Source organism: Simochromis diagramma, unplaced genomic scaffold, assembly GCF_900408965.1.
Source record: "Simochromis diagramma unplaced genomic scaffold, fSimDia1.1 OVJJ01000302.1, whole genome shotgun sequence".
In the NCBI taxonomy this organism is placed as follows: Eukaryota; Metazoa; Chordata; class Actinopteri; order Cichliformes; family Cichlidae; genus Simochromis; species Simochromis diagramma.
Window position 1 is genome coordinate 4,033,941 of NW_024386792.1, and position 13,047 is coordinate 4,046,987.

The 13,047-nt window shown below is 41.7% G+C and overlaps 1 protein-coding gene across 4 annotated transcripts in view; it reads left to right on the forward strand.

Moving 5' to 3' along the window:
* The window catches only part of znf827 (zinc finger protein 827), a 76,028-nt gene that overhangs the window by 42,526 nt on the left and 20,455 nt on the right, over positions 1 to 13,047 (forward strand). For all 4 annotated transcript variants that reach the window (XM_040023871.1, XM_040023870.1, XM_040023869.1 and 1 more), the window contains exons 6-8: positions 6,026 to 6,268; positions 8,983 to 9,037; positions 9,174 to 9,274. In XM_040023871.1, the coding sequence (XP_039879805.1) occupies positions 6,026 to 6,268; positions 8,983 to 9,037; positions 9,174 to 9,274 (399 nt within the window). The remainder of the gene's footprint in view (positions 1 to 6,025; positions 6,269 to 8,982; positions 9,038 to 9,173; positions 9,275 to 13,047) is intronic.

Consider the following 13,047-nt stretch of genomic DNA (forward strand, 5'->3'; position numbering starts at 1 on the left):
TTGCTTCCTGAGTGCCTGGTAATATATGCAGCAGTGATTGACAAAATTACAGAGGAAATCACTTGGCACCTTTTGTCCTGACCTTTGTATGATAAGGCTTTAGTATCCTTACCTCAGCTCTGGCTTGTGTCCAATGTTTTTGTTTAGGAGTACTTCGCAAAGGCCCTATCTGGCTACTTATGGGCTGTATATCAAGCACGCTGCTCCAGAGTCAGATGTAGCTGCAGTATGCAACCGTTGGAAGCCTGAACTACTGCACACTGGCTGGTCGAGGATCAATTGTAGCAGCAGCTGTCTGTGAAGTCTGCAGGCAAGGCTGCTGTGGCTCCCACATGACATGCAGTCTCTACACTGCAGCCTTTGAAGCGCCTGAACTCTTCACCCCTGTCTGAGCAGGTCGGCTGGAGAGCAGCAGAATAGAGAGATTGAGAGAGCGAGGGATGGGGGCAGGGATGGAGAGAGATGTGGAATAACAGAGCAGGGAGAAGTGTAGACTTGGGTAACGGGAGGGGGAGAGGTGGAGAGGTTGTCATTTAGGCTCTAGCTATTCCTCATCCTTCTGTCCTTTTCCAGCTCTTCTTTCTCACTTTGCTTTTTTTTTTTTTTTTACCCTGTTACCCTCAGGTGCTTCTTTTTTTTTCTTCTTCTATTCTAGCACTGTTTGACATTTTTCCCTATCGTTACCCATCCTCTTTACCTCTCTATCTCCCTCACTGCCTGTCACTCCAAGTTTTTATTCCTATGCTTTCATTGCACCAAAGTAGTGCAGTAAATTGACTGTGCATGTATTAAATCACTGGACTGTGTGAGTGTTTTAATCCAAGTGTAATTGCGCAACCTGTGCACTGTGTATCCTCAGCAAAACAGGCTTCCAGGTCCACACAGATTCAAGTTGACACCTGAGGCCAAAGGTGATCACTAAAAACAGAACATCACACAAATCCCAATCACTTCCAGTCTGACTCAAACACTGAGTCGAGATGTGGAAGAGAGAATGAGAATATAACATGTTTGTAGTAATGGGGCATACATTCAGAGTTGCACAGAATGGCTGCTCTTACACTTCTTATATGAACTAATCAAAGCACATTTTTATTGCTCAACTTCATTGCTGCTTCATTTCTCTGGTAAAACAGAGACACAAAGACGTGAAGTACTGAAACTAAACCCAAATAAAACTAAAAGGCCACTTCTTATTTTAAAAAGATTTGGAACGACAATGATATGTGCAAGTCTGTGAAATTGTTTCATCTGCTCTTAAGAACTGAAAAAAGATCTTGAACCTTCAAAAAATGGCAAATAGACACAACCTTTGTGTCTGTTATTTTGACATATATCAAGAGGAAGTGGACACTTAAAGTACTGTGCAAAAGTCTCAAGTCAGTCATTGAATTTCTTTTGAGTTACACATTTTTGCAAGGAATTTGCAAAAACATGTACAAATTAGGTGCAGTAAATTATTGAAACGTGCAAACAAAAAATGAAAATACAGCGTAGTATTAGCAAAGACAAAAAAATAATTTGTACAATTCTCACGAGCTTGAAGTGAATCTTTTGGACGTTGGCTGCCTTTTATTCTGTTCTGTCACGACGATCCTACACTGCTTCAATAAGGTTGAGGTTCAGGCTCTGGAGAAGCCGATCCATGAGTGATAGTATTCCACTGTGTGGTTTTGTTGTTGTTTTTTTCTCTATCCAGGTATGCTTTTACTGCACTTGCAGTGTGTTTGGGATCGTTGCCATGCTAAAAATTAAGCCGTTGACAATTAGATCCATGTTTCAGGTCCTGTGTCAGTCTTCTGATTCCTAAAAGACATGGCGTTTAACTGCTGTTCCATCTGCTGTACATAGTTTTTTTTTTTTTTTTAATTTTTTAGGTGTGCACTTGTCCTCCACTTGTCCATTTTCATTTTTAATGACACACTCGCACTATGCAGAGAAATATCAAGTTTTTGCCAGTAGGTTCTTTGTGAGTCACATTGTTGGTGCAAAACTTCTATTTAATGTCTGTTGAACTGTGTTATCTTTACCATTTTTCAGAGATTCATCTAAACAAACTGGAACAGATTATTTATTTTTCAAACAAGCTGCTAGTAGCAATGATCCAACTTGAAATTAATTCTTTCCTTAGCTTCCTATGATCTGTAGACACAACATTGGTTCATCCCTTGTGTTTGACGATTTTATTTTATTTTTTATGCTTGAATAATTCATAGGTCAAAACAAACTTAAAAAGATTTCTCTGAAAATGGTCATTACAAGGACTGGATTAAAAAATGAGGGAAGAAGCAGCGAGAGTCCAAAGAAATCCCAGATAACTAATGCTGAAGACCACTTAAAAAAATGCAAGAAAGTTTGGCTCCTTGAGCAAAATATAAAGAAATGAGGTGTGGCTCGAGACTTTTGTACAGTACTGTATTAATTAATGAAATGCTGCCATGGAAACCATCAGGAAAGTGGAGGAAGCTCTAAGAAATTAGCCACAGAAAGTTTTAAAAATAGAATATTAATGGAAATGGAAATATCCCAGATGTGACAAACTCCTTTTACTATTTTTGTGTAGTCTTGTTCCCATCTTGAAATAGTGGTGCTGGAGCAACAGTGACACTAAAGAAAAGCTATGATATTTATTGAGAAAGGGCACAGTCTCTTTTGTGCGTACCATGCACACTGAGACATTTTTCCAGACCTGATTCTGTGGCCTAATGGCAGCTGGAGGCTTCTGCACTAGAGGGGAAAACACACACACACACACACACACACACGCTCTTGCACGGGCTGGATTCAGACAGTGTAAGGGCTGCTTTTTATGGCTTCAGAACATTAGGTCATGACCCCAACCAAAAAGCCATAGCTATTATCAATGTGGGAGTAAGGCCATATTTTCATTTTTTTATTTGGTGACAGGTAGACTTTTCATCCAGCCTGCTGTGATGTGATCCTTTCAGTGTTGGCGTGTTTACGATCAAATGTTTAGGGATGAATTTGACCAATCAAAATTGTTGGACTGAAACTGTGACTACTCTTCAACCAGTTGATTGATTGAAAAGAAAATCTGTCCATGTTTTTCTAGATTAACTAAATTTGCTGCAGTGCATGGCACACTCTCAACTTAAAAAAAACAAAAAACACTGCTGCAGCATTTTAAATAAATAAAGTAGTTATTTAATGCTCAAATGATAAGTGTGCACTTGTCCATATTTATATGATGGCTGAAAATAGGTCTTTCTTAACCACTGATACCAGAACATGTTTGGTTGCATGAGAGCACATCGACCATCCAGACATCCTGGAGAAGTAAGCCCTTTAAAATGTGCTACGTCTGTTATCATGTGATCGTTGTGTCATGGCTTTTTGAGTTATAAGCATATTTATCCTAACACGTGAATGATCCTCTGGTACATTGGTGCGTTTCATCTGTTTTGCAGCAGATCAGTTCACGCAGCCTCTGTCACTAGGATGGAGATCTGATGGTAAAGGCTCGAGTGTCCCTTGGTTGACCCTGACAGTGCAGTGCCCCCTACCCCCTCCACCCTCCGTTCTATCTCCTCCTCCTCTCCTGTGCTTCTCCATCAGCCTCTCTGAGGTTACTCTTGGCCAACTCTGGCCACCTGATTAAGGGATTAGTGGGGCTGATGGTTGTCAGTGTCCCCCACATGCTGGCTACTACCAATAAAGCAGACACCTGGACCTCAGGGAGGAGGCAAGGGGCTGGTAGCACTTATTTCATGCACATAAACACAGGAGTGTATGCATACACATGGATTTAGTAAATTCAGTTTTAATGCAGGACCAGCGTTTGTCTCACGTTGGCCTTTTTGACCAGACGGATAAAGAATGTAAGAGGAGAGGTGGCAGGGTTAGCCCAGGTCTTTTATTGCCCTCCTGTCTTTCTCTCCTGCTCCTGTAGCCTCCCCCACGCCTCCCACTGCTCCTGATGTCCTGCCAAATTTGTATATCCCTTTAATCGTGTGAGTCGCCATGTCAGCAGCGCTGTATAAACCCCACTGCTTTGTCTTGCTTCTGTTTGTCATCACACCGAGACTCTGCCTCCTGCCATCACTCTGGTCAAAGATCAGCTATCTTGGAATTGCAGATGCTTAAGGATGTCCCAATGTTGTTCTTTTTGGGGGGTTTTGTTGTTGTTTTTGTCTTGGATCTGAGTTATTTATTTATTTTTCCTCGTTATGCAGCTGCACAGTGAAAACCTGCTGTAAAATGAACATTTAATCTGGTAAATATAGCAATCAAGACCACTGGAGAGCTTGTGACACTGAAATAGCTCGGTGTAACCCCAGTTTCTTCATATTTTTCTTTAAACATCCATGGATGGAATTTGAGTCTAGATCAGTTCAGGACATTCCTAACAGCTGCCATCTCCCTCATGACTATTTTTAGCCGCTCCCTTCTTTAAACTTGCACGAGAAACAAGTCATTTTGCATCATTGATTGCGAGATGGTGGGGAGGGGAGCACATTACACGTGTCATCATAAACAGAGAGGCATTGCTTCCTAGGTAACATTTAAAGGGTTTTACTGTCTCTGTTGCTTGCCTCAGTAAACCTACATGGACTGCTGTCCTCAAGCGACAGCATGACCTCCCGCTGACCTCTTGCCCTCATAATCACACAGCTAGATGCTAACCGGCTCAGCTCAGCTTTAGAGCCAGTGCTCTCATGCTTTGGCTGTTATTCGGATTTCCGCTGGTTTAGATTTAATTCCATTCATGCAACATCTGTAAACACGCATGCAGGATGCTTAATTTACTTGGACCTGAAGGGAGAGTTTGAGTGTTTTGTTCTGGTGAGATGGTGAAATTTGAATGAACTAAATGTGTTTTTTCCCCTTTTTAAAGAAGTTTAAACTGAAGTCTTACTTGATTCTTTTAAAACTGCATGCCCCCCTGCTGGGGTTTAGGGTCTCTGTGGGGGTAGGATGGGCAGAAGGGATGGATGGGGTATGGAGTGAATCTCGGTTAAGTGAATGTGATTCAGGCAGGGAAAATAAACTAGAATTTCATAATGTAATCATGCTAATCATTACACATCTATTTGGATTTTCTTTATTTTTTTTAATCGTTAGTGATTGACAACAATTGAAGTGAGTGGTGTAAACCTTTTTTGTTTTTGCCTTCTGAAGTCAGGAAATGCCAGGATCACTGATTTAACTTAGTATGTTCAAAGATAGAAGAGGGAGGGTTTTACTTTTCTTAAAATAGACTTTGCTTAAACAGAGTAATCACGTCTGTTAGGTAATTTTAGAGGAAAAACGCGCCAAATGAAGCACTTTCATCAGCAATTACACCGTTCTGTTGTCAGGTTTGCTTGAAAAAGTGCAGTGTAATATTATACTGCGCTTGATTAAGTCTAGACAAATTAACAATAGAGAGTTTTATAAAATGTTCAATAAGGATGGATTAATTGGAATACAAGAACAAGGGCCATCAATTATAATGAGTTTAAGGACCTGGGTCTGATTGGCTGGGGGAATGCAGGCAAACAGGACAGGTGTAGTGATGTTAAAATCTGAAATAAGGCGAGGTGTGGAAAAATGGAAATGATCATGAAATTTGAGGATGAATAATGTTATTCAAGAGGAATGAGGGACTGTTCTTTTGTTTTTGTTTTTAAGGAAAGTTTTACTTTCCTGGGCTTCCTGAAATGATCAGAGGTAATTGGATGATTGGATGAACCTGCTACAGTAACTATACATGTATATATGAATCATTATGAGGGGTCGTAACTCCAAAACTGACTGGAACCAATGGTTTAATGTAAATGGCGTACTGTATGTTTCTGTTTAATCTTAAAAATTCATTAAGTATGCACTAATGTAGTAAAAATATACAATAATAATTGTAATAATACTGCCAAATTTTCTTATTAAGTTATTGCTCAGGGTTTTCTGTGGTTTTGGTATCACAGTAAGCTAGAGTGAAATCTTTACCTACAAATATTTGGGTGTGCTGGTTGAATCTCTTTGAAGAAACCCTAATAATTGCTCCTTGTTTGCTTATTTTCCACAGAGAACAACAAAGATGCCCAATACCAGAAGGTGAAGGTAAAGGCAGAACCCATGGAGGTGGACCCGCCACCTGCAGACCTCACCCCACCTGCCTCCCACATGCTAGCCTTCAGCACTTTAGGGGCGAGTGAAAAGAGCGAGCCAATGAGTAACCTCCACGAGACGTTGGCATGCCCCCAGAAAGATCTCTTCTCGCAAGACATATCGGTCAAAATGGCCTCTGAACTATTGTTTAAATTGTCAGGTATGTTACCTCAGGCTGGTCACTCACTGTTTACTGAGCCATAGAAGATCTACAACACACACACACACACACACACACACACACACACACACACACACACACACACACACACACACACACACACACACACACAGGAGCATCATGTTCTTTTTTTTCTCCCCTCAGCACTCTGGTGTAAACCTTGGACAGTTCGTGATATTTGACCATAAAACCTACATGTTTCCATTTCCATCCTCTGGTGGCTCTGTAGTAAAGTCAGGATGTAATGACTTCCTGCTTTTTACCTGTATGGCCATGAAAGTGACATTGAAGCAGCAGACAGCTGTTTGTATTGCTAGATGAAGACAGAGCACTGACGTGTATTCATGGCCCCCCAGAGAAAAACCAGGTGTGTGCATGTGTGTATGTGAGAGATGAGGTTTGTAGCCCTGGGCTGGGACCCAGGGCTCTATCCAGGCTCTGATTGCATCTCTTAAATGCTGTACAGAGACACAAGCTTGTGTAAATCTTTCTTTTTCCTTTTTTTTTTTTTTTTTAAATTCTTTTTTGCTCGTCTTGCTCTCACACATATTCACAAATTCACACATTGCCAATCGTTCTTTCCCACACACTCCTGCACACCTTTACACACTCACACAAGGCCCCATGGGGAGTGGTGTCTGCACAAATGCCCCCTCTTCCCTTCTCTCTCTCGCTCGCTCTCTCTCTCTCTCGACTCGTTTTCAGACATGCCGGCTCAAGCACACTTGGCTGCACACGCTCTCCCCCTGCACTTCCTCTCCCTCCCTCCTTCCTTCTCTCCCTTTACATTTCTCCCGTGCGGCATCTCCATGGCAACGCGGAAAGAGACCTCTGTCCTTGGCGAGCAGTGTGACGGAATAGGGTGTTTTGGGTAGGGGGTGGGTTTTGGTAGTGGTGGTGGTGGGTTGTAGCAAAGGCGGGGGGTGGCTGAGGATAAGGAGGGTAGGGAGGGCAGCGGGGGTACGGAGTATGCCCACCCAGGGAGGCCAGGCCATCACTAGCCTGGCAACAGCGACGACCGCCCGCCTTAGAACTGGGCTTGAATGTGAGGGGGACTGGAACAGAGTGGGCTGCTGTCACACAATGAGCAATCAATATGAATTACCCAGAGCAGTAGGACCTCAGAGACACATCAGTAGCAAGGTCGCTCTGAACACCGAGATGATTGCAGCTTTGAAATTCACTTCAATGCGTTGCCTTGAAACTCACACATATGGCTCCGTTCTCAGGCATTTTGTATAGTGCTCTTTACTGCCAAATACTGAAACCCCCATGATCCGTGCGCACATTTGCTGGGCACCTAGTGTCCAACTTGATAATTCTTGCTTTACTTTTAAGAGATTTCCTGTACTGTAGTGCTGTAGGATTCTCAAGGTTTTGATTTTTTTTTTTTTTTTTTTTTTTTTAAGGAGGGGGAAAAAAAGAATCTTTGCTCTTTTAGTACATTTATATTGATATTTCTTATTACTAAACAGTTTTCTTTAATAGCACCTTGCTGTGTTTGTGGGCGAGGGGCTTTTTACAATTTGGGGCAAATAAATATTTGCCAGTTTAAAGAGTTTACTTTGTCACCCAGTTCTCAGTGTATTAAACTGCCTATTTACAGATGGGTAAAACATTAGAGGATAAAGCTGAACCATTAACCTCCAACAGTGAGCTGTTACACTGTGGGGGGCTTTCTGGGTTTACTTGTCCCCTCAGACTCATGTGTAAATGCATAACTTATTCTGTGGTCTCATTGTTGCACTGATGAGGCATTAGCAGGTTCGTACAGCGTGACGGTGCCTGCATCCATTGGGCAAGAGGTGGTCACTGAATGGTTGGTTACATATGGAAGTGTTGTGAGTCACATTCTGTGAACTTTCCATGCAGCAAATCTCAATTGAGTTGAACACCGGAGGAAGACTTTGGTGTGGAATGTGTGCATACAGTGTAATACAGTCAAATATTAAACATTCCCATCGTTTTCAACCTTCATGTTATTGAAGGTGATTCAGCTCTTGTGCTGTGGTTTGAGTCCATAGGTGCAAGAGTAGTGGTGTTGATTTAGATACTAAAATGTTGACAGTTTTTGTTTTTTCCCCCCCCCCTACATTATCATACAAGAGCATGACCGTACACCAACACATGTGTCATCTGGGTAGGCTAATGCATATCTGGGCAGCCGTGCACATTGTTATTTTTAATTTTTTTTAAATGCTTGCAAATTGGTGTTGTTGGGCGAGCTCGTGGCGCAAAGGTCAGCAGACCCGCTGGAGAAACTCCCACTAATCCAGATGGCCAGTGGCCTCCCTGCTGGCTGTGGCAAACCTGCACTTTACGTGAGCATAGCTTAACTTGGCAGTCTGGCCATAAGTTCACTTGGCGTTGTCCTGATTGTGTCACAACCGATCAAGAAGGAAAGTTAGGACAGCGCTGTTTAATTATTCATCCGATGGCTTGATCTGTGTGATTCCTCTGAATAGCAGCTCATGTGTCAAACTAAGATTGTCTGGGATGTTGGATAAATCTCTGCACATGTTTCATCTCTGTGTCACTGTCAGACAGCGACTTACGACCCACGGGGCGTTTTAGGAAACTTGCCGACTAACACTGAGCCTAAATGGACAGCTTGTCACCGGTCCCTCAAATTTGAGCACAGTGCTTTGACAGAAAAGATATCTAAACGTATGGTTTATTGTTTTTCTCTCCAGAAAAAGTCAGCAAAGCCAACAACCACAAAGACAGTAACATGGTGGGGATAAACAGGTAAGTCTGTAAATAGACTGTAAATACACGTGTTTTTGTTCAATGTCTGATCAGTAATTACATGGCTTGAATATTGGGTTGGTTTGATGGCCGTGTAAGTAGGCTGTGTGATTTATTTCATGTCTCTCCATTTCAGTCCATTTCTGGACGAGTGCTTCAGACAATCACCCTTTAACTCGCGCTCCAAGAGCACTTCGCCCGCAGAGGCCAGCTCCTCTACCAGGGTACCGTTCAACGGTGAGACACATGTTACCGACACACACTGTGGGCCAACATCATCACGGGGAAACACGGACATGTAGCTAAAAGTTAAAGATGCGGGATTCGAGTTCTAGTGTTTTCAATTAGACCTAAAGACAAATTTAAAAATAATAATTTATATGGAATTTAAATAATTGATCACATAAAGAAAAGTAATTTGCTTATTGATCAAGAATGAAAATCATTGTGGCCTCAGCTAAAAAAAAAAATCAGTGAATTGATCCGGTGTCTTTGTGTTTTGTTACGAGAGAAACTGGACTAAAAAAAGTCCTCCGCAGCTCGACAAAATATGAGACTTAATTAACTGCCAGCACTCGGTATCGCTGCATCATTCATGGTCTTTAAAGGTTCCAAGTCTTCATGTTGTTCTCGCTACAGCTTCGGGAAATAATTGATAATGTGGAGTTGCTCATTACCTGCTTTCTTACAATATATACAGTATGTCCACAGATTAATACTCTTCGTGTGAATACAGCACACACACACACACACACACACACACACACACACACACACACACACACACACACACACACTGTGGTTAAACCACTCATCTCACCTTTTCATATATAGAGCTGCTTCAGGCCCTTCTGAACTCTCGCACATTTCCCCAACCTGAAGGCTCTGCTCAGGGCATCCCCTCTCTTCCCCTCTTTCCTGGCATCTCAGAACTTCCCTCCTTGTTCCTTTGGCAGTAAGAGATCCAGAGGTTAATTAGCTTGTGCCAGCTTTGCCTGTCCCTCTGCCAGTTAATGAAAATCTGATTGGCTTCTGGGTGTCAAGAGTGTCCTGAAAGTTAATTCGCCCAGCCCACCTCCCCCTTTCCCTTGTGTGTTTAAGCTTCACATTCAGCCTCTGCTGCCTTTTCTCTCTCTCTCTCTGTCTTTTTTCTTTCTTTTACAGTTGTACCATTTCTCTTTCCTCCCTCATTCATTGTGTCCGCGTTTTATTGCGTCTCCATTGCATTCGATCGGTAAGTTTGCCCACCGCAGCTGTAGGGAGGCAGACCTTTAAACATACAGGGAGTGCAGAATTATTAGGCAAATGAGTATTTTGTCCACATCATCCTCTTCATGCATGTTGTCTTACTCCAAGCTGTATAGGCTCGAAAGCCTACTACCAATTAAGCATATTAGGTGATGTGCATCGCTGTAATGAGAAGGCGTGTGGTCTAATGACATCAACACCCTATATCAGGTGTGCATAATTATTAGGCAACGTCCTTTCCTTTGGCAAAATGGGTCAAAAGAAGGACTTGACAGGCTCAGAAAAGTCAAAAATAGTGAGATATCTTGTAGAGGGATGCAGCAGTCTCAAAATTGCAAAGCTTCTGAAGCGTGATCATCGAACAATCAAGCGTTTCATTCAAAATAGTCAACAGGGTCGCAAGAAGCGTGTGGAAAAACCAAGGCGCAAAATAACTGCCCATGAACTGAGAAAAGTCAAGCGTGCAGCTGCCAAGATGCCACTTGCCACCAGTTTGGCCATATTTCAGAGCTGCAACATCACTGGAGTGCCCAAAAGCACAAGGTGTGCAATACTCAGAGACATGGCCAAGGTAAGAAAGGCTGAAAGACGACCACCACTGAACAAGACACACAAGCTGAAACGTCAAGACTGGGCCAAGAAATATCTCAAGACTGATTTTTCTAAGGTTTTATGGACTGATGAAATGAGAGTGAGTCTTGATGGGCCAGATGGATGGGCCCGTGGCTGGATTGGTAAAGGGCAGAGAGCTGCCAGTCCGACTCAGACGCCAGCAAGGTGGAGGTGGAGTACTGGTTTGGGCTGGTATCATCAAAGATGAGCTTGTGGGGCCTTTTCGGGTTGAGGATGGAGTCAAGCTCAACTCCCAGTCCTACTGCCAGTTTCTGGAAGACACCTTCTTCAAGCAGTGGTACAGGAAGAAGTCTGCATCCTTCAAGAAAAACATGATTTTCATGCAGGACAATGCTCCATCACACACGTCCAAGTACTCCACAGCGTGGCTGGCAAGAAAGGGTATAAAAGAAGAAAAACTAATGACATGGCCACCTTGTTCACCTGATCTGAACCCCATTGAGAACCTGTGGTCCATCATCAAATGTGAGATTTACAAGGAGGGAAAACAGTACACCTCTCTGAACAGTGTCTGGGAGGCTGTGGTTGCTGCTGCACGCAATGTTGATGGTGAACATATCAAAACACTGACAGAATCCATGGATGGCAGGCTTTTGAGTGTCCTTGCAAAGAAAGGTGGCTATATTGGTCGCTGATTTGTTTTTGTTTTGTTTTTGAATGTCAGAAATGTATATTTGTGAATGTGGAGATGTTATATTGGTTTCACTGGTAAAAATAAATAATTGAAATGGGTATATATTTGTTTTTTGTTAAGTTGCCTAATAATTATGCACAGTAATAGTCACCTGCACACACAGATATCCCCCTAAAATAGCTAAAACTAAAAACTACTTCCAAAAACATTCAGCTTTGATATTAATGAGTTTTTTGGGTTCATTGAGAACATGGTTGTTGTTCAATAATAAAATTATTCCTCAAAAATACAACTTGCCTAATAATTCTGCACTCCCTGTATTTTCAGTTCATTGGTCGGTGAACTGCCATCTTTTCCCTGCCACTTTGTGCCACCTTTCCTTTATAGCGCAGATGTCACTGTGCGGTTTTGATCCTGCGTCAGCTGTCAAAGGCATACCTCGAGTCTTTGTTTAGCACTCCTGTGTAATATAATGATTATACATTCCACTGGACTCCACTTTGTTAAATACAAATAACTTTTACAATGTAAGTTATAAATAGAAGTATATAGGGGAAGACAGTATTTTCCTGGAAAATGCTGCCATTCAGCTGCTGTGGCCATGAGAAGACAAAAAGAAAAGATGTGCCACAACTTATAAAAGGTGATCAGTGTGTTTTTGTTTTGTTTTTTAAGTCTTTAGTTTGCCCACAGTCAGAGAGTTTCACTAAATACCAGAGATGTAAAGTTTTCTGTTTTTCTGTTTTAATTTAGTCTTTTCATAAAATTCCTCAAATTTTGGTTCTTTTGGGTTTTTTTCCTATAAAAATATGTAAAAACCAATGAGCAGAAAATGACAGCTTACCAGTATGAACAAATGTCTTTAATTCTTTTATTTTTTTTAATTTATTTTTTTAATTTGAGTGTTTAATCTGATCCAATCAACAGCTAAAATTCCAAAATTAGGTTGGTTTTTGTTTGTTTGTTTGTTTGTTTTTTGAAGATGGACTTATTCTGTTTGTAGATCCCAACTTCAAAGTTTCCTTTAACATTCGATTTAGACATACTATGGTCCGGTCACACTATTGGAAAACAGTGGTTAGAGACCGCGTGGTTGCTTCAAAGATGGGGGCCGAGTCTGTGACGGCTCGCTGTCAGTTGTCATCTTCAGAGCAACTTTGTTGCATCAAAACTGCAAATAAAACCGAGGCAGCTCTCAGGTTAAAATTGAATGAGGTCAAACCAGCTCTTATATCCAATTGCAAACTGTAATACAGCCTTTAACTGTAATAGACACAAAAAAAATAAAAATCACAAAACTGTTGCATGTACATACACAAACTCAGGTTAACCGCTTACACATCATAGGTTTGAAACAGAAATTCCTCCATAGACAGTGATGTACTTGCTACAAGACGGCGACTTAACTGCAAAATGATACCTGCACTCTGCAATCTTACTTGTATAGGAATATAACCAGCTGAGTCGATTCCCTCTGTTGGAAGGAGATGAGTTG